The sequence below is a fragment of the Dendrobates tinctorius genome, unplaced genomic scaffold (assembly GCF_039654945.1).
Source record: "Dendrobates tinctorius isolate UK_male_01 unplaced genomic scaffold, ASM3965494v1 ptg000103l, whole genome shotgun sequence".
NCBI classification, from domain to species: domain Eukaryota; kingdom Metazoa; phylum Chordata; class Amphibia; order Anura; family Dendrobatidae; genus Dendrobates; species Dendrobates tinctorius.
The window spans coordinates 38,924,115-38,948,761 of NW_027361771.1; the positions used below are offsets into that span (position 1 = coordinate 38,924,115).

The following is a 24,647-nucleotide window of genomic DNA, read 5'->3' on the forward strand; positions in this document are numbered from 1 at the left end:
CTACGTTATAAACTTCTGTGAAGCACTTGGGGGTTCAAAGTGCTCACCACACATCTAGATAAGTTCCTTGGGGGTCTAGTTTCCAAAATGGGGTCACTTGTTGGGGGTTTCAACAGTTTAGGCACATCAGAGGCTCTCCAAACACAACATGACACCCGCAGACCATTCCATCAAAGTCTGCATTCCAAAACGTCACTACTTCCCTTCCGAGCCCCGATGTGTCCCCATACAGTAGTTTTCTCCCACATATGGGGTATCGGTATACTCAAGACAAATTGGACAACAACTTTTGGGGTCCAATTTCTCCTGTTACCCTTGGGAAAATAAAAAAATTGGGGACTAAAAGATCATGTTTGTGGAAAAAATATGATTTTTGTATTTTCACGCCCAGGAGTTATAAACTTCTGTGAAGCACTTGGGGGTTCAAAGTGCTCAAAACACATCTAGATAAATTCCTTGGGGGGTCTAGTTTCCAAAATGGGGTCACTTGTGGAAGGTTTCCACAGATTAGGCACATCAGGGGCTCTCCAAACGTGACATGGTGTCCGATCTCAATTCCAGCCAAAAAAGTCAAATGGCGCTGCTTCCCTTCCGAGCTCTGCCATGCACCCAAATAGTCATTTACCCCCACATATCGGGTATCAGCGTACTCAGGGCAAATTGCTCAATAACATTTGGGGTCCTATTACCCTTGGGAAAATAAAAATTGGGGATGAAAAGATCATTTTTGTGGAAAACTATGATTTTTCAATTGTACGGCTGTACGTTATAACCTTCTGTGAAGCCCTTGGGGTTCAAAGTTCTCATGACATATCTAGATAAGTTCCTTGGGGGGTCTAGTTTCCAAAATGGGGTCACTTGTGGGGGGTTTCCACTGTTTTGGCACATCAGGGGCTCTCCAAACATGACATGGCGTCCAATCTGAATTCCAGCCAATTTTGTAGTCAAAAAGTCAAACGGCGCTCCGTCCCTTCTGAGCTCTGCCATGCGCAGAAACAGTGGTTCCCCCCACATATCAGGTATCAGCGTACTCAGGACAAATTGCACAATAACTTTTGCAGTCCAATTTCTCCTGTTACCCTTGGTAAAATAAAAAAAATTGGACCTGAAGTAATTTTTTTTGTGACAAAAAGTTAAATGTTCATTTTTTTTAAACATTCAAAAAATTCCTGTGAAGCACCTGAATGGTTAATAAACTTCTTGAATGTGGTTTTGAGCACCTTGAGGGGTGAAGTTTTTAGAACGGTGTCACTTTTGGGTATTTTCTATGATATAGACCTCTCAAAGTGACTTCAAATGTGATGTGGTCCATAAAAATAAAATGGTGTTGTAAAAATGAGAAATCGCTGGTCAACTTTTAACCCTTGTAACTTCCTAACAAAAAAAATTTTGGCTCCCAAATTGTGCTGATGTAAAGTAAACATGTGGGAAATGTTATTTATTAAGTTTGTTGTGCGCCATATCTCTGTGATTTAAGGACATAAAAAATTCAAAGTTGGAAAATTGTGAAATTTTCAAAATTTTCACCAAATTTCCATTTTTTTCACAAATAAATGCAAGTTATATGAATTAATTTTTACCAGTAACATGAAGTACAATATGTCACGAGAAAACTTTGCCAGAATCACCAGGATCCATGCAAGTGTTCCAGAGTTATTACCTCATAAAGGGACAGTGGTCAGAATTGTAAAAATTGGCCCGGTCATGAACGTGCAAACCACCCTTGAGGGTAAAGGGGTTAAGATCTCTCCACAGTTGTTGACTGTACGAATACATATAAAGGGCCAAATGGAGTAACAGAGACCACCCACCAATTCGTACAAAAATACGGTATATTTTTTATTTAGAATATGATTGAAAATAGTATACAAAATACGTAATAAGATTTCAATATGGAGGGTATCAAGACAAAAATGAAGGATATTGTCATCATAGCAAAAAATTGGTTTACACTGATAAATAAATCATATTCTTTCTTCAGTATTTGGCGCCGCCTCCTCAGCTTCTTTTGAAATCGTGGCGCCTGCGCTGTACCATATCTTCTTGGGCATGCGCAGTTAGCGCTGCCTGTGCTGTCACATCACATCCCGGCCTTCCTATCGCGTGGCCAGAGATCCCGCCCCGCAGTCGCTTATGATTTATTCACACCGCGGGGCTGGGGATCTTGGGCATGCGCAGTAGTTTTGGTCACTTGTGTGGGGTTTCCATTGTGTAAGCACATCAGGGTCTCTGCAAATGCGACATGGCGTCCGCTATCTATTTCAGTCAATTTTGTGTTATGAAAGTCAAATGTGCTCCTTCTCTTCCGAGCTCTGCCATGTGCCCAAACAGTAGTTTTTCACCACATATGAAGCATCGATGTACTCAGGAGAAATTGCATAAGAAAAGTTTATCCTGTTACCATTGTGAAAATGAAAAATTTGGGAAAAAACAACATTTTATGTGGAAAAAATATATTTTTTCATTTTTATGTCTTAATCTTATAAACATCTGTGAAACACCTGTGGATTCAAGGTGCTAATAGCGCCTGCCTGTAAATAAATTTCTTGACAGGAGTAGTTTCCAAAATGTGGTCACTTGTAGGGGGTTTCCATAGTTTAGGCGCATCAGAGGCTCTGCAAATGTATCAACTCCTGATTCCCATTTTCTTGTTTTCCATGTGCTCCTCTCTTATCCCCCACTCCTCCTTTTTTGTGTTGATGTTAAATGCCATTGTTCTCTTATGTGATCATTACAACACATCATAAATAAATTTACAATTATATTATAAATTACGGAGGGTGTGTGCTGAATTTAAAGTTAGTTATATTGCTAAAACATAATAACATATTTGGCAGAGAAAAGCTGATTTATTACTGTATAGCTAACTCTTTTTTCTATTTTTATACAGTCCTCAAGACAAGATGAACCACAGCATATTGTATGACAAACTGTCTACTGCTCTGCTTTTCCAAACTTCTATCATGAATAACTGTAGACATTCCCCAGATATAACTCCATTCATTGGAACTTCATACAGTCTACTGATATTTTTCTGCTTGCTTGGGAACAGCTCTCTAATATACGTGATCTGCCGGAGAAAGGAGAAGGGAAATGTTACACACATTCTCATTGCCAACTTGGCTTTCTCTGATATATTAGTTGGAATTTTTTGCTTGCCCTTCACAGTTGTCTACACTATTATGGATTATTGGATGTTTGGCCGGTGTTTATGCAAGATTACCAATTTTATTGGATGTGCATCTGTTACTGTGTCTGTCATGATCTTAGTACTAATTGCCTTAGAAAGACACCAACTTATTCTACATCCCACAGGTTGGAAGCCCAATGTCCCTCAAGCATACACAGCTGTTCTTCTTGTCTGGGGACTGGCCTCACTTTTAGCTCTGCCATTGGTCTATGCAGTAGACTTAAAGGATGGTCCTCACAAAAATATTTCAAAGGTGCTAGACTTCCTTGTTGACAAGTCTGTATGTGCGGAGTATTGGACATCAAGTCAACAGAGGATGGCTTATACAGTGACATTGCTACTTCTGCAATATGTGATACCCCTCTGTTTTATAATCTGCTGCTACCTTCGTATATCAGTTCATCTGCGTCGAAGGGAGGGTCTATTTGGAAGGAGCTACAACCATATGAGAAGAGTGAATCTTATGTTAGCATCAATGCTTGGAGCGTTTGCAGTATGCTACTTGCCACTTCAAATTTTTAACATTATTGTGGAATGGAACCATCAATTGATTTCTGTTTGCTACCATAATCTTATCTTCTCATTGTGTCACCTGCTTGCCATGATTTCTACTTGCATCAACCCAATCATATATGGCCTACTGAACAGCAATGTAAAACAGGAAATAAAAATCTTGGTCCAGAAATGTAAAGGCCAGCGAAAGAAGGGGCCTGATATATTGGATGAATCTGAAAAACATCCATTGTCCATCAAACACTTTACAGCTGACAATATTTTGCCTGGGTCACCAAGTTCAGAGCACAAACTGGAAACAGTTTGAAAGAAGAGAGAAAACTAAGACTTTCCTTGAAGACTTTTCAAAATAGCTCAAAGTGAATAGTAGACTTGTGTTTAATTGTTGTATAAAACCTAGCTCAAAATACAGGTTGCATATACCTTAGAGGGGAACTATGGGAATCTTGAAAAGTCAGTGTCCAGCCTCGATTGGTTCCTTGTGCTACTGAGAGGTGAAAACATGTGCAGCATAAGCCTCTTTTGAGGAACGTTTTTTTAACAAATAAGGTGTTTGGGCATTTGAGTAAAAGAATGAACAGAGAGGGAATAACAAGGGTAGCACAAGTGTCGAAACCCAAATAACGAAACCCAGCACCATAATGAGGACCAGAGGTCCCTATTTCGTATGTATTATGGGGCCTGCCTTGTCACCACTTTGCAAAATCCAACAAGTATACCCCTGTCTAAGACAGCTAGTTTGTTTAATTTTAAGTGGCTTCTCCTCAACCAAAAAATTTTTAGATAATTGTTGCTTCATAATACGAAGCCGGTAGGAGATATTGTGAATATCCATTGGTATGGTTACAACAATACCTGTTGCTCAACCTCTACAGTACATTAACGCAGTGAGAATGCTGGGAATAAAGGGACTTTGGAGCTAAGTCTGTAATTCCGAAATCACTGAGGTTTTCTTTCACCACCCATGAAGACAAATATTTGAAGATTTGCCATGAAACTATGGGAATGTAAGTAAGTACAGTATATGGCACGGGACATCAGTAATGTCACTTGAACTCTAGAGCATGAAGTATCCTTTGAACATTGAAATTACACTTTCTAGTTTTTTAAGTAAAATACCGTTTTCATTATCAGCATGTACAAATTATTATGCTCTTACATTTCATATTTATAGGAATTTCATTGTGTGTTGTGTCAATTCCTATCTAGAAGTGTATAGCTAATCTTCTATATATGAACATCGTAACCATGACATGTGCGCATACCATTTATGTAGATGTATCTTCAGGTGAGCTTGACCATGAAATCACATTGTTTAATGTCATCTGGGTCTGGCTGATAACATGGTTCTTTGAATTGAGTATTCACCGAGTTTTCTTTTCAGAAATGGTGGCCATGTTATTTGTAGATCCATTCTATGGCATCATTTCCTAAGTTGGTGTTGCATAATTACTCATAAAGACCACATTTTGAGAGGACCAGCCTTGACCTAAACCAGATTTGTCTCTGCATGGCTTTTAGAATTCCTGATACCCTATAGATATTTATACTTTTTTTATGAAGAACCTCAAAAGAAAATGTTCTGCTCAATTTTGTAAGTGCACACAGAGGTTTTATTTAGGGCCATCAGGTTTTTTTTCTTAATTGCATGTGAATAGGAACAAGATAAATTATCCAGAATGTTATATCTTCTATTGATTGTTACTATACATTTTTGTCAAAGCTCAATTGTTTTCTGCTTCAAAATGAAAGTTTCCTTTGTCAAGATGTATTGGTTTGATTTCTTTCTGCCAGCCATGTTATTAAAAGTTTTCACCATTATGAAAGTTTTTTTGTCTCGCACGTTTCACATTCATAAAGAACTCGCCACATAAATAACAGTAATTTTCATGATATAACACAGTGCCCTTAAGACCATATGTCCATACTGTACCTTACAAATGTAACTAAAGATGAACCCATACCATTTTTATTTTATGGTAAGCCATTTTCTTAAAGGGAGCCTATCAGGTCCCCTATGCCCTTCAACCCAGCAGCATTCTCATATGTATTACTAAATTTCCTGGCTAATCGTCTTTTTATGCTATTCACTTAAATCCATGTTTAAAAAAGTACTTATACCCTCCATTGTTCTTATGCTAATTAGTCCTTTGACTTTTCGATGGGGTGTTAGTTTCCCCAGAGTAGTCATCCCTCTTTGGATATTATCACGCCCCTGTGGGGCCTGGATAACATGATTTGCAAGAGCTGGCGCCCACTCTACTCAAATCTCGCTCATGCTATTTGGCAGCGTCATTGTGCATCTCAAGCCAGGTGTATACCTCCCGACTTCAGAGGGACAGTGCGCATGTGCAGAAGACGTTATAACATGCAAAGAGTGCTGACTAGACAAAGCCCTAATTAGCATAAGAAAAACAGAGGCTATAAGTATTTTTTTAAAATATCTATTTAAGTAAATAACATTATAAAGGGCTAGTTAGGCAGGGAATTTAGTAATATATACAGTATGTGAATGCTGCTGGGTTGAAGCGCATGGGCTCCCTTTAACCTTGCCCAAGTCCTTTATATGTGCCCACGCCAAAATATTGCTCTTGCTGAAGCTAATTAGTGTTCCACACAAAACAATACCTCTTTCATGACCTTTCACAGACATAGTGATACAACCCTAGTGCTCACCATACAGTATGATGACCACAGTTCACCCACAGAGTATGATGTTCCCCATAGTACGCCATACAATATGATATCCCAAATGCTTCCCAAGCAGCATGATGTGCTGTATAGTGCCCCCCATCACACTGTATGATGACTCTAGTGTCCGACCACACACTATGATGCACAAACTGTTCCCACACACATTGTGTTGCTCTCTGATACCCAGTCACATGAATTGAGAATATCACGTGACCTAAAGGTCCTTGCAGGTCTTTCAGTCTCTTCCTCAACCTCAAGCGACAGCTCAAACAATTCTGGACTATCTCACTGGACCCATGATGGTTGAGAGCTATACATTTCATTTATAATGTAACTTTACAGAGATGTGTCAGAAGGGCTCCAATAACAGGGCCCAGGAGACTCAGCCACTTATGTGCCTTCTATAGCTACACCCAGTGTTGTAACTAGAGTCATATGGGCCCCAGTGCAAAATATGGCCCTGGGCCCCCACCTCCAAGTTAGTCAGATGTGAGTGCCCTTGTAGCGTTCTAGATCCCATAAAGACATACGTGTTCATCCTTAATGTAATAAGGTCCTCAGCCAGGCACTTTCCTGTAATAATGTCCACTGCCCTGTCCCCCTTCCTAGTATAATATTCCCCTTTCTGGACCCCATACTGTTGTAATGTTCTCCATCCTGGGCCCTTTCCTGGTATAATGACCCTTACACTTGGCCCCATCATGGTATAGTGACCCTCATTCTGGGTCACTTCCTTGTATAATTGTAATACAAGAGGCACCGGGGTGGAAGTCCAGACCGAGCTCACCCTCTAAACACAGTCTGTATACACCCCAGCCCCTTGAACATGTGATATGAGATGGATTAGGCTTTTCCCCCAAGCAAAGTTACATTCTTTCCTTTTGTCACAGCAGTCTAGGTGATTAAAAGTCCAAAGATTTAGCTGTGTTCCAACAGGGAAAACATAACTTTTATTGAAACAGGTAGTGAAGAATGGACATCAACGACAATCCCGAGCACTGGATTTCCTGTTCTTTCCCTGACATGAACTGCAATCGCACCCTCTACGGCTGCAGCAGCCGAGAATCCCAGTTGTCCAATCCGCTGGTATCTGGGCACCTGAGACCCCCTTCAGCGGAGGCTCCTCTGTAGTCCAGAGATCCTGTATAGAAGTCCTCTTTCGTCCGTGGTCTTCTTTAGTCCGGAGCAACAGACCGCTCCCATCTGGGGGTCTGGCAGTGCCCTGTCTGACACATCTGCATCTGTCAAGGATCCAGGCAGAACTGGTGGGAAACAGCTTCCTCTCTCTGTGCTGCTGACCCAACCCCTGACATTAACTATTTCTTGCCCCAACTCTAATACATTTAAAGCGGAACATGCACAATATAATACAGTACATTGCAAGGACACATAAAACAGTACAGATACATAACTTATGTACATAAGAAGTGCTTAGGGGGTCACATGGCAGAAGGAGGGAGCGCAACTGACGGGACCGACCATCTCCTTACATAATGTCCTCCATCCTGGTCTACTTCCTGGTATAATGTCTGCTCTGCCACTCTTTTCCAACACATTAAGACAATTACCCATTCTTCTTACCTTCCTCCACTCCCATGATGTGCTGTGTTATCTTTTATAGTCTTTACCTGACTTTGGCATGCAAGTCTTGGTGGCACATTGCGTCAATGCCATGCATTGCTTGTGATGGGCATACATATGTCAGCTACCTGTCACGGTCACGTGTGTCTGGACGCAGCGAGTACCGCAAGGCGAACCCATATGACACACGTGACCCTGGATACACCGCCTCCAGTTGGGCGAATTTAAATAATAAAACGTGCAGCTGGATACGCCGCCTCCAACTGACGAATTTAGGTATAACACGTTATACAAGTCTGGAAACCCCGCCTCCAGTAAGGCGAATTTAAACAATAAGGGAAACCTGGGAAACTTTAACAATGGTGGGCCCTGCGATAGGGAATAGGGAAGTGGAGACCTCCTGAGCTCCCCTGAGCTAGTGTCCCTGCACTCCTAACGTTCCTTATGCCGGTTCCGCACCGGGCACACAACAGGTACCTAAAAACCCTAGCTCGTCCTGACCTAAACCCTCACTAGGGAATTGGTCGGTGTGGAAACTAATCCCACCACTGCACTAAAACACACATGAGGTAAGATGACAAAACAGGGAAAACACCACTTAGCTTTGCTCTATTGCGTACGCTCCTAGCAACAGAGCCCACCACCTGTGTGCATCTTCTCCTCCACCCGGATCCACCACCATAACTGGATCCTTCACCATAGTGCAGCCTTGGAGCAGAGTCCACCACCAATTGCAGAAGTCCAGTAACAGAGTCCCAAAGATGAGTTCAGCTCCTGCCCAAAAAGTCCAGCATGCTTGAGTCCAGCTCTCAGCAACCAAGTCCCGCATGCTGAGTGCAACTCTCTCCATAGTCGTCACTCCACCAAGCCATGCAAGCACTTCCTGCCAACACCATAAACTGTGACTCCACCACACCATGCCAGCCCTTCTTGCAGACCACCTAGCTGCTACTCGTCCCCTCTGGCTGGGCTGCGCAGGACTCATGTTCAGCGCCTTCATTCACCCAGGCTTCCTTATGAATGACTAACACACAATATCACCAACAGTGATTGAACCCACCTGGCTCCCTTTTATAGAGCCTAACACCTGATTTGTAATTGCGTGCACATTAACCCTAAAACTAAGGTGCGATACCACTCACTACCCCCGGGCAACTTAGAATGAAACACCACGTGTAATAATTCTAATGGCCACTGGGGGCAATCAACCCACTTTGGCACCAAGCCAAAGGGAAAAAAGTTCACTTTGTGCATTTAAACTGTCAGATCCACCTTGGAACATAACAGTACCCCCTCCTTAATGAGGGGCCTCTGGACCCTCAAGACCACTCCTCATTAGGGAAACACCTACAACGGGGACGCCCAGATCCTGAGTTCACCCCAACACTACCTGACACTTCAGGTTAATGACAAACGCACCGCTGGTGTTGGCAAATGTGTTCTGGAGGCACCACTCATCTCCACAGCGCCGACATGGGGAACAAGTTTCTGTATGTGTGTGTTTGCTATGAGCTGATCAGTTTCCACAACACACTTCCACAAGATGTTTTTTGGTGGCCACCCATACATGCTCGTTCACACACAGGTCCGGACCTGAACGTTTATTGCACACATTAGTTTGTCATATATTTGGTGAACTCCTTCTGGACTCGACAACAGAGGCGTCCCCCTGCGTCACCACACTCACACCCCCGCTATTCACCAAGGGAAACCACCCTCCAACCCTTTCACCATGAGGTCTGCGCCTCCCAGGGTTGGTTAATGGCGAGGGTTGAGATTTGTCCCTACTCCCCCACAGCACACCTGCTGCTCACACCTGGAGGAGAAGGGGACAGGAACATGGAGGAAATATACACTCGCCGGTCGCCTTCCTCCACACGACCAGGAGGGGGCGGCTTCTTCAGTGGTACTGAAGATTTGGCGTGAGCCCCGCGGACTATACACCAGTCTGCTCACTACAGGGACGTACCCCTTCACCTCGGGGAACCCCAGACAGCACCATGGGGACACCAATTCCACCCACCTGTCTGGGTACCTCCGCATGCATGAGCAAGTCCCGCTCCCCAGCAGCGACTCTAGGGGCTTTTTGCCAGACCGCAGCCGCCATTTGATTTTCTGGTTGAGCCCAAGGAAAGGCCCCAGACCCTGATAACTACTGCTGCAGCGGCTCTAACACACCATGCCGTTCCTCACTCACCTCAGTGAGGCCCGGCAGCAATTACTCAGCAGTCTCCACATGGCCAAGGCTCACAAGAAAAAAATAAATGTAGAGTTGGTGATAATGTCACGGTCACGTGTGTCTGGACGCAGCGAGTACCGCAAGGCGAACCCATATGACACACGTGACCCTGGATACACCGCCTCCAGTTGGACGAATTTAAATAATAAAACGTGCAGCTGGATACGCAGCCTCCAACTGGCGAATTTAGGTATTACATGTTATACAAGTCTGGAAACCCCGCCTCCAGTAAGGCGAATTTAAACAATAAGGGAAACCTGGGAAACTTTAACAATGGTGGGCCCTGCGATAGGGAATAGGGAAGTGGAGACCTCCTGAGCTCCCCTGAGCTAGTGTCCCTGCACTCCTAACGTTCCCTATGCCGGTTCTGCACCGGGCGCGCAACAGGTACCTAAAAACCCTAGCTCATCCTGACCTAAACCCTCACTAGGGAATTGGTCGGTGCGGAAACTAATCCCGCCACTGCACTAAAACACACATGAGGAAAGATGACAAAACAGGGAAAACACCACTTAGCTTTGCTCTGTTGCGTACGCTCCTAGCAACAGAGCGCACCACCTGTGTGCATCTTCTCCTCCACCCGGATCCATCACCATAACTGGATCCTTCAACATAGTGCAGCCTTGGAGCAGAGTCCACCACCAATTGCAGAAGTCCAGTAACAGAGTCCCAAAGATGAGTTCAGCTCCTGCCCAAAAAGTCCAGCATGCTTGAGTCCAGCTCTCAGCAACCAAGTCCCGCATGCTGAGTGCAACTCTCTCCATAGTCGTCACTCCACCAAGCCATGCAAGCACTTCCTGCCAACACCATAAACTGTGACTCCACCATGCCATGCCAGCCCTTCTTGCAGACCACCTAGCTGCCACTCGTCTCCTCTGGCTGGGCTGCGCAGGACTCATTTTCAGCTCCTTCATTCACCCAGGCTTCCTTATGAATGACTAACACACAATATCACCAAAAGTGATTGAACCCACCTGGCTCCCTTTTATAGAGCCTAACACCTGATTTGTAATTGCATGCACATTAACCCTAAAACTAAGGTGCGATACCACTCACCACCCCCGGGCAACTTAGAATGAAACACCACGTGTAATAATTCTAATGGCCACCGGGGGCAATCAACCCACTTTGGCACCAAGCCAAAGGAAAAAAAGTTCACTTTGTGCATTTAAACTGTCAGATCCACCTTGGATCATGACACTACCGATCTCTAATTGGCCGGCAATGTGTATTGCAGTGTATTGCAGTGCAGGGAACTGGCAGTTCTCTGTGCCACAATACACTTTTGCTTACTGTACATCATAGGATGTACATCCAGCTAAATTAGAAGTTGGCATCGGCAGGCTTCATTTCCGCATGGGTCCACTTGCAACTCTGCGACCGTGATTGTTAAGCCCCTGGCTAAACCCTTGATCAGTGTTAAATGGGAAGATCTGTTCTAGGTTTTACATTCATGATCAACCACTATAGTCTGTCATATATAGTAAATATGTTTTGCAGTTCTTAAGTAAAAAAGTCTTCATTTTATTCTAGCTGAAGACACATTTACAGGATTATTCATTTTTACTCTACACTCCCTGACAGAAGTTATGTCGCTTATCCATGTTATGTAAATAAAAGCTTATAACCTGACGTTAAATTCACCCATTGGTTGTATACATTATTCTTTTGAAAGCTGAAACCCTCCGAAATGTGGTTTAGGTTAGGAAAATAAATTGGCATCAATGCAGAAATATTGATCATTTAATGGACACTCCCATTGTCAGGGAGTGTCAAGTTAAGTTTGCTTTAGTCTGATCACACGCTCCTCCACCAGCTGCCATTGTATGCACAGAAGAAATGTGCAATCTGCGAGGAAAGCTGCACTAACAAGAGCAGGAGGAGAACCTGTCATACCTATATAATAGTGCAGTAAGTGCCACAAAATCATGTCCCCAACACATCTGTTAGAATTAACATATGTGGCTGCCCCCGTCACTTCATTCTGCAGCCAGCAAGTCTAATACAACACTTAAAGGAGGCACACGGTGCAAAATTTTTAATGAAACCCAATTGGAAAAATGATTTTTTTCCCCCAATTCCATGCATATAAGTAAGGAAAAAGAGACCACCATGGTGGTCAAGCCCTTTAAGTTGATTAAAACCCCTTCATGACAGCCAATACGTATATTTACTGACCTGAGATATAAGGGAATATCATCCCCATGCAGGTGACAATCCAGCAGCTGTCGGCTGTCCACTATAGCTGACAACTTGCTGTATCATAAATGATCCGTGTTGGCACCGTCCATATCTGTTTAACCCCTTAGTTGCTGTTGTCAAAAGTGACTACATCAAATAAATGGTTAATAGATTGTGGGGCTTGCACTTAATCTAATTGACACACTGAGATCATGATTGTGTGGTCCTGATGTTTGCCATAGCAGTTCATGTCACACTTAGCGATGCACCAGCGATCCCGACCAGCGATATAACGCGGTCAGGATCGCTGGTACATCGCTAAGTGGTCACTAATGAGCTGCCACACAGGTAGATCTCACCAGCGACATCGCTGGGGTCGGGGGTCGCTACTTACCTGTCACACTAGGCGATCCTGACGTCCTCCCGCCCGCATCCACGCTCATCGCTCGTCTCTCCACAGGAAGCGCCGCAGGAAGCTGACGACGAGAAACGGTCCAGGACGTTCTCGCGAGATCAGCGATAACCAGCGGGGGAGCGGGTCGTAGGTAAGTATCAGACACAGCGATATCGCTTGCAATATCACTATAACGTCACAAGTTATAGCGATATTGCTAGCGATATCACTTAGTGTGACAGGCCCTTAGAGTCTGCCAGCTACAGCGGTCAGTTCAGAAGCTAGCGACATTTAGGTGGTAAGCAAACACTTTTTCATTACGGCTATACCACTTTGCATTAATTCCTGAAAATCACCTGAGGGGTTAATAAACTACCTGACAGCAGTCAGGGGGTGCAGTTTTTAAAATGGTATGACCAAAGTCACTTCAAACCTGGATGGTCCCTCAAAAAAATAAATTTTGTAAATTTCCTTGAAAAAATGAAAAATTATTGCTACATTTTTAAACCTCCTAAAAGGCTAACAAAATAAATTAGCGTTTTAAAAATGGTGGTGATGTAAAGCAGACATGAGGGAAATGTTATTTATTAATGTTTTTCTGTGGTATGACTATCTGGATTAAAGGGATAATCATTCAAAGTTTGAAAATTGCAATTTTTTTTACATTTTTGTCAAGTTTCTGATATTTTTTATAAATAAACACAAAATATATCAATCTAAACTTACCATTATCATAAATTATAATGTGCCATGAAAAAACAGTCTCAAAATCACTGGGATTTGTTGAAGCATTCCAGAGTTATGACCACATACTTTAAAGCAGGGGTGGGGAACCTCAGGCTTGAGGGCAATTTTCGGCCCTCGATTAGCTTTTATCAGGCCCTCGGGCAGATTCTCAGGGATCGCATTCTTGGGCAAGGAGCTGTATTTTAATTGCCACAAACACATTAATTTCTTCTTGCTCTGTTAGCACACACACGCAGTGTTCACTAATGAACACTGAAGGGCATGCAATGAAAGCTTACATCCTAACACTAGTGCCAGAGTCAGGATGTACTTTGTGGGCGGAGTTTGTACGGCCCCCGAAGGATGGTCTAAATATTGAAATGGCCCTTGGCAGAAAAAAGATTCCCCACCCTTGACATTGGTCCGGTCATGAAGGGGTTAAGAAGGTGGGTATAAGAGCAAGTGAAAACCAATGTAAAAGCTCCCATAGAAATTAGATTAAAGTCAGACAGCGTGACAATTTCAGCAAGATGGCCAACCATGTAATGTGTATGGGCGGGCTCCTTGACTGTTCCCCAAAACACGATTTTGTATGGACAGATGGGAACCCTCTCTCATAGATGTCAGACTAAGAGCCCCGTTACATGCTTCAATGTCCCAGCGATCCCACCAACGATCAGACGTGGATGGGATCGCTGGGACATAGTTAGCTGATCGCTGGTGAGCTGTCACATAGACAGAATCACCAGCGATCAGGACCAGTGAGAAAGCTGGTATCCAGGGTAAACAGCGGGTATCTAAGAGCCGGCTCTTAGTAACCCTCTGTTTTCCCTGGATACCAGCTCCCAGCGTCACTGATCGTGGGTCTCTCGCTGTCACACGCAGCAATGTGTGCTGCCCAGCGGGAGACCAACTATAGAATTATGGCCCAGACCATTAGGCAACGATTAACAATCAGCCAACTGATCATTGATCGTTGCTACATGTCACACACAACAATGTTGTTTCAACATCGCTGCAACATCTCCAAACTGGTGACGTTGCGACGATATCATTCACAATATTGTTGTGTGTAACGGGGCCTTAAGACTGCTTTCTCCTCTTTGGCCTTTGAAAACACATGAGCACTTGGCCAAGCATTGCGCATTCAGGAGAGATAGCTGTTGGCTGCTACATGGCTGTTCAGCAATCTGAGTTGCATTTCCTTAAGAGTGAGTGATTCTGAAGATTTGTATTGGGGCCAATAGCAATAAAACTTCCCTTCCCTCATTTGCCATGGACAACAAGTCACTATTTGTTATGGTTTTCATCAATGAAGGCGGTTGTTTCGATCTCTCGTTGCTTTGAGTATGGCTTCAAACCACTCATGGGACCGTTCAGTTTACATTGCACTCAGCATTCTATTTCCAGTTATGGGGATGGGTCATCTCCTGCTATTTTAAGTCATGAGAAGCGTCACTAAGTTTCCAAAACCACATACAATGTAATTCTCATTGGACGGTGATCTTGTAGCTTCATAAATTGCTTCCAGATGAATTTACACACACTGTAAGTACTGATGCTTCTCATGACAGCGTTGTTGGGAGAAGAAGAGGAAGTTAGAGATAAGTATACATAAAATAACGTTTTTAGTGCCTACCATAAAGAAGTGATCATCTTTATTAGTCAAAGATAACATATATCTAGATAGAGGGAGTCAAACGGTTGCAAGGTTCACAGTGTAATGCAAAGGGCTATACTTATAGGATGGGTAAAAAGGGCATTTGCCCAAGTACCTCTTCCATGATGGGACTTTTCTTGGAGAGATTATGCAGCTTTACTCATATATTCATGTCCCTAAACTAGTAAGTAATAGGGGCAATCCAGGGTCCAGTATGTTTTTCAACTACCACAGTGGGAGTTGACAAGCTGTCTCTGGGAACACTTATCTCCTGGTTGGTTGGAAAAAGGATTAAGCTTGGTCAGAGGACAACGGAGTGGACATCATAAAAATGCATTTGTCGTTAGATCTATTTCCCAATGGTAGAATGTGCTGGTAAATATCTATTACTCTTATTTTTGTGCATTCAATTTAGTCACATCTAAGACAATTAAGTCCTAACATTAATGATGTTGTTTGGTGTTATAACAATAATTTGTACTTTTTTCACAAATTACGTCATTCTTGTCCTTGGGCTGTATCTGGTATGGCAATCTTATTTACATGAGAATTACCTGCTGTACCAGACTTAAGGGGGTTTTACACATAGCGATATCGCTAGCAATATGGCTAAAACGTCACCGATTTTGTGACGCAGCAGCGATATTTCTAGCCATATCGCTACATGTGATACTTACCTCCGACCGGCTCCCCCGCTGTCCATCGCTGATCGCGCGAGATCGTCCACGTCCATTTCTCGTCGGCTGCTTCCTGCTGGGCTTCCTGCTGGTGCCGACAAGCGACGCGTGAACGCGGGCGGGAGGACGTCAGGATTGCCGCATCAGAAAGGTAAGTAACGACCGCTGCTGCGTCGCTACATCGCTGTGAGATCTGCCTGTGTGACAGCTCACTAGCGACCATTTAGCGATGCACCAGTGATCCTGACCGGGTCATATCATGGTCGGGATTTCTGGTGCATCACTAAATGTAAAGGGGGCTTTAGTCTATGGAAATTGTTGGGTTATTTCTATAAAAAGTAGACTTTTCATCCCCATGTTCAGCATATAAATAGTGCAGTTCTTGGAACTTATGGTTTTGTAGGCCATCATCATAGACTACCCTTAACCCATTAACCCTCGGGCCATTTGCCGTTTTCGTTTTTTTTGCTTCCCTTCTTCCCAAAGCCATAACTTTATTATTCTGTCAATTTGCCCATGTGAGGGCTTGTATTTTGCACGACAAGTTGTACTTTTGAAAGACACCATTGGTTTTAACATATAGTGTACTGAAAAACAGGAAAATAATTCCAAGTGCTGTGGATTTGCAAAAAACTGCAATTCCACAGTTGTTTTTTTTAACCGTGTTCACTAAATGCTAAAACTGACCTGCCATTATGATTCTCCAGGTCATTATGAGTTTCCAGACACCAAACATGTATATGTTCCTTTTTATTTAAGTAGTGAAAAAAAAAAAAAAAATGGCGCCATTTTCCGAGACCAGTAGCATCTCCATTTTTCGTGATCTGGGGTTGGGTGAGGGCTTATTTTTTGAGCGCTGAACTGATGTTTTTATTGATACCATTTTGGTGTAGATGCGATCTTTTGATCACCCATTATTGCATTTTATTGCAATGTAACGACAACCAAAAAAAACATAATTTTGGCATTTTTATTTTTTTCTTGTTACGCTGTTTAGCGATCGGGTACATTTTTCTTTTATATTGATAGATCAGGGGATTATGAATTCGGCGATACAAAATATGTATACAGTATATTTGATTTTTTTAAGTTTTCTTTTGAATGGGGCGAAAGGGGGTGATTTGAACTTTTATAATTTTTACATTTTTAAAATATTTTTGAAAACATTCTTTTTAACTTTTTGCATGCTTCAATAGTTTCTATGGGAGACTAGCAACTGAAATACTTTGATCTCGTCTGCTACAGACAGGCGATGATCAGATCGTCCGTGTGTAGCAGAAATGCTCACTTGCTATGAGCACCAACCACAGGGCGGCACTCATAGCAATCTGGCAATGACAACCAGAGAGGTCTGCTGCAGACCTCTGGTTGTCATGCCGACCCATTGTTGACCCGTGACCATGTAACGGGATCACCGATGGGCAGGATTAGTGATGCGTTTCTGGTAAGTGCGAGTTAAATGCCATTTAACTAGTTAACAGCGGCGGGTGGATCACAATTCCACCCACAGCTGTTACGGGCACATGTCAGCTGTATCGATCTGCTGTCATGTGCCCAGAAAGGGGTGGGCTCAGCACCAGAACCCGCACCAAACAGGGGGAATCCGACGTGTCTGTACTATTATGGTACATGTCTGAAAGGGGTTAAATACCACAAATTCCACATTCATGGGTGTATGACACAGTAACAGCAATTTACACAATTTATGAGTGATTGTAAATATTCAGTGAAAGCTTATGTTCTGTAGCCTGCAGAGTGATACAACTTTTCTCATGAAATTGATTGTTCGATGTTATAAGACTGTAACAGGGATAAATATTAATAAACTTGGCACTCCAATAGTTAAAAAGAAAGTTCCGTTTATTTTGGCATCCAGACAAAAAAATCACGTATTTGAACGATTTCGGTCCGTCAATGGACCTTCATCAGAATAATCTCTAGAATGATACTAGAACACACATAAAACAGAAAAGAAAACAGAAATAAATGTCATATAATGCATATCTTCTGAGCAAAACATACACAAAATTAAGAAAATGTAATACATCAAAAGGATGAAAAGTGACTACGGTCACGGAAACCATATCTCAGTGAGAGCTTCTTTCGTGTAGAATATAAGAAATCTTAGGATATCCATTCATATATTGTGGTATTAAGGAAAAGCTTGTGAAAACAGGAGTGCGCATGTTAGTTCTAACTTTTTATGATGGTAAAAGATATACCGTTTATACTCGCATATAAGCCGAGATTTTCAGCCCATTTTTTTTGGGCTGAAAGTCCCCCTCTCGGCTCATATGCTAGTCATATACCAGGGGTCGGTGGAGGAGGGGGGGCGGGGCTGTCAGAGATCAGACTTACCCCCTCCTGGTGCGGTCTCTGCAGCCCCCCTGCTTGTCCCATGGTCTCCGGCACCTGCCTTAAGTGGTCACATGTTACCGCTCATTACAAACATGAATATGCGCATATTCATGTCTTTAATGAGCGGTATCACGTGACCGCTGAAAGCAGGCGCCGGAGACCGGGGCTGCAGAGACCGTGCCAGGAGGGGGTAAGTATAACGATATTCACCTGTCCCCGTTCCCACGCTGCTCACCGCTGTCTGTCGCGTCCTCTGTCTGTGATGTTCAGGACAGAGGGCGCAGTGAAGTTGTTAGTGTGCGCCGCGCCCTCTGCTGCTTGAACGTCACTGAGAGATGACGTAGCAGACAGCAGTGAGCAGCGTGGGAACGTGGACAGGTGAATATCTCAGGTGCCAGGTCCTGAGCCAGTAGCGACAGAGAGGTGAGTAGTCCTGAAGTTTTTGTATACTCTACTGTTTTGTATTCATTGATCCCCATGCCTTCTTGTCTGTCCATGCTTTACATAGATTTTTTGTATTTGAATAAAATTTTCCATAATCTGGTTAGAATTCTCCAAATTGGGGCTATTTAATGCTATATACTGTTTGACTGTGGGAATGGGATATATTGCAATGTGATTATATGTTGCCGTGGAGATGGCTTCTGTTAATCCCCACTCATGAGTCTCTGACATAGACACTGTGATCTTGCTCTGGGAGTGTTTTGTGGTCACATGATTCCATCATGTGACTGCTTCCTGGCTGATGTGTGTTCTATGAGACCCTGATCATTTGACCTTTTTGGAGCTACTGCACTTGTGCACTGGCCACAAAGTGGGGAGTTATGGCGGGACTTTGTCCTATGATGTTACTTCTCCTGGGAGTATGTACTGACGTTGAAACGTCAGTTGGGAAGAGTGATTTGGGTGCGCTAGATAGCGCTTCCTGGCCAGCTAAGTCTGTGTGAGTAATCTTGATAGGCTGCTGGTTTTGGCGCCTGTTTTTAATATTCTTCTATAGGTTGCCTAGTCTGCATGACCTCATTGTTTGTGTCAACACAGGAGATTGGTTAAAGGGTTACTATGGCAACTGTGATGCGCATACGGGATTGGTGGCTTTACATGTGGGTTGTGGTATACTACCTTTTACACAAACAGGTTTTTATTACATTTGTATTATTTTTTTGTGGTGTCTTGTTCTGATATATAATGTTCTTGTATTTGATATTTTGAACAATATTTATATGCATATAATTGTTTTCTTGTATGTATTATCAATGGGCGGTTCCTTACTATCAATTGGATGTTCCTCTCTATATAAGGCCGCCATATATGCTGTGTGCTATACTTGAAAAAGACCAATTGTGGTCGAAACGTTGTATGTCTTTTTAATGGCAGAATACATTTTTATACATTTTTTCACCCGGATTGGATGCTACTCCTCTACGTTATTTCTCTGGATTTTTTATGTCCAATTGGGTCCTTGGACTGGGAGCGTGCATCTCCTTCATTCTGAATGTGCTGTCGGCTGCTTTCTTTTGTGGCTAGAGAGGTGAGTATGTCATTTTTATTTATTTGCAGCAGCATATGGGGATTATTCTGTGGAGCATCTTATGGGGGCCTATTCTGTGGAGCATCTTATGGGGGCCTATTCTGTGGAGCATATTATGGGAGCATATTCTGTGGAGCATCTTATGGGGGCCTATTCTGTGGAGCATCTTATGGGGGCCTATCCTATGGAGCATCTTATGGGGGCAAAATATATGGAGCATCTTATGGGGGCATAATGTATGGAGCATCTTATGGGGGCATAATGTATGGAGCATCTTATGGGGGCATAATGTATGGAGCATCTTATGGGGGCATAATGTATGGAGCATCTTATGGGGGCATAATGTATGGAACATCTTATGGGGGCATATTCTATGGAGCATCTTATGGGGGCCTATTTTATGGAGCATCTTATGGGGGCATAATCTATGGAGCATCTTATGGGGCCATTATTAACCTTTATGGAGTATTATATGGGGTGTATTTTGTATGGAGCATCTTATGGGGCCATCATGAACTGTATGGAGCATTATATGGGGCTCCTGATTCAATATGGATATTCAAAAACATTTAACCTACTGATATCGCAAATAATTTTACTTTTATTGGTATCTATTTTTATTTTTGAAATGTATCAGTAGCTGCTGCATTTTCCACCCTAGGCTTATACGCGAGTCAATAAGTTTTCCCAGTTTTTTGTGGCAAAATTAGGGGGATTGGCTTATGCATGGGTCGGCTTATACATGAGTATATATGGTAAGTGCTCCATGGTGTTACATATAAGGGAGAGACCCAACCTCTAACAGGGATGTCAAACTTAAATACATAGACCAAAATTAAAAACTTGAAATAAGTTGCAGGTCAACCTTGATATTTATTAAAAAATGTCTACGATTGAGGACATTTTTCCTTATCATCAAATATAATGATGAACCTTTTTGCTTTCATATGGAAACAAATTTAAATGGGGTCGTCCCATGAACAAAGTACATTCTAATTAATAGATGTTAGAATAAAATAAACACATAATGACAAATGGGACAAACTGGAATAATCAACAGTCACCATACTTTCCCCGGTGGGTACAGTAGGGTCATCATACTGTTCATCTGAAGGGTACTGTGTTTGGGGGCACTTTTGTTGGCATCACACTTTATGAGAGCAATGAAAGCGGAATCTAAAGGCCCCGTCGACGCTACAGTTATCTCGCCAGCGAGATCGTTGTGTGTGACGAGGATCAGCGACTGCCCCCCCCCCGCCGGGTATCGCTGATTGTGCAGCATCGTCCTGGGCCATTTTTTCATCGTTGCTCTCCCGCTGGACAGCACGCATCTCTGCGTGTGGCAGCGGGAGTCAACGATCAGCGACGCTCCCAGCGCTCTAAGCAGGCACTGGGAGCTGGTATCTACGGTAAATATCGGGTTACTAAGCGGCACACGTCACTTAGTTACCCGATGTGTACCTTAGAAACCCGCGTGCTGACAGCTCCCGGCACGAGCACGCAGGTTTCTAAGGTACACATCGGATAACTGAGTGACGCGCCGCTTAATAACCTGATGTTTACCTTAGATACCAACGTCGCTCGCTGGTGCTGATCGCTGGTGAAGCTGCCTGTTTGGCAGCTCAACAGCGATCCTGACAAGGTCGTATCATTGTCGGGATTGCTGGTGCATCTTTCGCTGTAACGGTACTCTAAGACTTTAATAGGAATAAAATTACTCTGTAAAGTTATGTGATATGCTCTTCTGTGCATCTTCGAATATTATTTATTTATTTCTTTGGGGGAGTAGATTTGAATTTCTGATATGGGGCTCCATGATTTACATGTACACCCCTGCTTTTAATTGGCTCCAAAATTATTCTGCAGCAAGACGCTGGCTCCTAACATACTTCCAATGTCATTAAGAGCTATGTTCACTGATCCCAACATCTTCTGGTCTGTCTGGGATTACATGAAGAGACAGGAGGATTTACACAAGCTACATCCATAGATCTGTGGTTAGTTCTCCAAGATGTTGGAACAACCTCCCAGCTGAGTTCCTTGAAAAGCTATGTACAAGTGTATCTAGAAGGATTGATACTGCTTTGTAGACAGAGGACGGTCACACCAAATACTTATGTGGTTTAGATTTCTCTTTTGCTCATTCACTTTTTGTTTTGTTATTTGATAAAAATACTTTTTTCAGACTTCTATTTTGGAAAGAATTCTTACTGTGCAGCATTTTTCCACACCACAACTTTATATAATATAAAAAATATGGAACTGACACCTTACAAAAAATGTAATATTCTAATGTGCCTAAATACCTGTGTCACATATGAAGTCAAGTAGCTGTGTCAGATATATAGAGATCTCACCTGCAAGCATGTGCAGGCTGCAACTCCTCCTATGATGTTAAAGGGGTTATGGGGTTATGAGGTTTTTGCTACCGAGAGCAGCATGATATAGGCTAAAGACCCTGATTCCAGCAATGTGTAATTTACTGGGCTGCTTGCTGTATTTTTGAGAAAAAAAAATCACTGTTTTCTCTGCTGCAGATCTACTAGTTTGAATGCTGAGCTCTATATAACCCAGACCACACTACTGATTGGCAGCTTTTTCCATACACTGTGCATAAAAAAAAAACCTGACCTGTACCTCCATATAGTATGAACAGGTGGCTACTGCAATGAATACATAACTGGCAAAAAGGAGGAATGCAGCAACACTCTGTGGAGACATATATATACATGTATATATATATATATATATATATATATATATATATATATATACAAACACAAAATGTATCATAATTGCTGAGTAAACTGGAATAAATAGTAAAAAAAATTAAAAAATTACTTATAAAAGTGAAGGTTCTTAGTGCATAAATTGGCAAATTAATGTGAGCCCATCAACCGAGAGAAGGTGACACTTCTCTGATGGGTCCTATCATCTAATAAATGCCTCTCTTGTGCTTTAAAAGTCTACAGTGTGAATGGGCAAACATGCCTCTCCTGGGTTACAAACTTGCACATTAAAGTAAGCTGGTAGGAACCAGAGTTGATTATAAACACCCTGTGCATAGGCAGTAAGCTGCCATTCAGTGGAGGGCACCCGGTTATACATTACTCATAAATATTGAAGACTACATTGCAGCAGGTTTACTAGTCCTGTAATGATGATCTCCTGTTGATAAAACTGTAATTTTATCAAAACTACAGCAAGCAGCCCAACAAGTGATACATCGTTGGAATCAGGGTCTTTATCTCTACATTATGCTGCTCCCAGATTTGGTGGAAAATCCTCGTGACAGATTCCCTTTAAGCCATGACCTTATTGACATCCGTGTATCCTGATACTGTAGTTGCTATTGTAGATTTTGTCCCTCAGTAGCTACTGAATCCAATATCTAGCGAGAGAGATAAACTGTTTTCTGGTTAAACTGTCAAAAGTTCCATATATTTGTAATAATATCTCTCTAAGGTACTCCACTTCCTGGAGCTGGTGTGTGAGAACGGTGGCCTGTGGGAAATACAAACCCAACGCATTTCGGAACAACTGTATTTTCTTTCATCAGGGTATTATGTACACAATTATTTGACTCCATATGTGATGGACTCATTCATGCACATTAAGATATTACCTTTTTTGTAAAGCATAAATTCCATGTTTTATATTATAATTTTTTAATTCATCTTGGCCTACAGAGAAGACTATAGATGGCAGAGATCTCTCCAATGTCCCTTGAGTTTCCAGGAAACAATATGCCTTTCCGATGCCTGTAGTAAGTGCAGTGGTTATATTTGGTACCAGTACTGTTATAGTTTACCATATGGAAGTATTGTTTAGGTGCTTTGAGGTGGAATTATTCTAAAATCGTTCATTTTTCAACCAAAATATATTTCTAACAAAATGTCTTAACCAAAGCACCAGGTAATTTTTACGATGAACGAAGGTGAAAAAGGCACCGGATGAAAAACAAAACCATGAACACCAAAAACTATTGTATTATTTTACTCTGAGTGCAACATTCTGAAACTTGACTTAGTCATCCTATAAATCTCACAGAAATATTTAAATTCATGATTAAAAATGGTTTATTAATTGCTCCTCCATCCTGCTGTATATTTCGTTTTCCATGAATGTTTCATCCTGATAATGTTTAGCAAACCTCAGTCCTCTCCAAACATCCAAAAACAAAGTTATTCCTTCTCACGTGGACTTCTAGTAAATGATTGAAGAGACGTTCAGTGTGAACCTGGAGGAGAGTGTAAAGGTGCAGCTATATCTTCATTTCATGTGACCATTGGCTTCTATAAATCAGGGAAAATGACAAGGCGAGAACACAAATTGAAGATGCTGGTAATTCTGCATTGAGAAATCTACGCTGGCAAAGAACAACATGTTTTCATAGACAGTTACCATAACCCCAAATTTACCTAACTAATGGCAGATCACACATATGCATAGTGGTGAACCCTCTTGCCATCAACCCTGAGCCAATTTCCATCCCTGAGTTTGCTACACAGGTTATTGCTATCCAATAACTACAAGATCCACCAACCTGGGAGACGGAAGCCATACCAGGTTTACCATGTCAACCTCATCAAGCCGTGGCAAGATAGAGAGCCAGCGGTAACTCCGTGCTTGCTAGGCAACCTAGAAGGGGAGGTTGGAGCAGTCACCATAGCGGAGACGCTATCGAAGGCCCAGAAACAGCAGTGCCGGGAGTTACTCTAGAAAAACCTGGATCTGTTTTCAGAGTTGCCGGGGTGCACGAAGGTGGTGGTGCACGAAGTTCTGACCGAGCCACATGTGCGGGTGAACGTGAAACCGTATCGTATTCCTGAGGCCCGGCGAAAGGTAATCTCCAAGGAGGTGCAGCGTATGTTGAAGCTCGGGGTCATTGAGAAATCCAAGA

The 24,647-nt window shown here is 42.6% G+C and overlaps 1 protein-coding gene across 1 annotated transcript in view; it reads left to right on the forward strand.

Annotated features, from left to right (window-relative positions):
* Positions 1-5,532, forward strand: part of LOC141100062 (neuropeptide Y receptor type 4-2-like) — a 41,936-nt gene extending 36,404 nt beyond the window's left edge. The window contains exon 2 of the mRNA XM_073588256.1: positions 2,891-5,532. Within this exon, the coding sequence (XP_073444357.1) occupies positions 2,904-4,010 (1,107 nt within the window). The 5' untranslated portion in view covers positions 2,891-2,903 and the 3' untranslated portion in view covers positions 4,011-5,532. The remainder of the gene's footprint in view (positions 1-2,890) is intronic.
* The last annotated feature ends 19,115 nt before the right edge of the window (positions 5,533-24,647 follow it).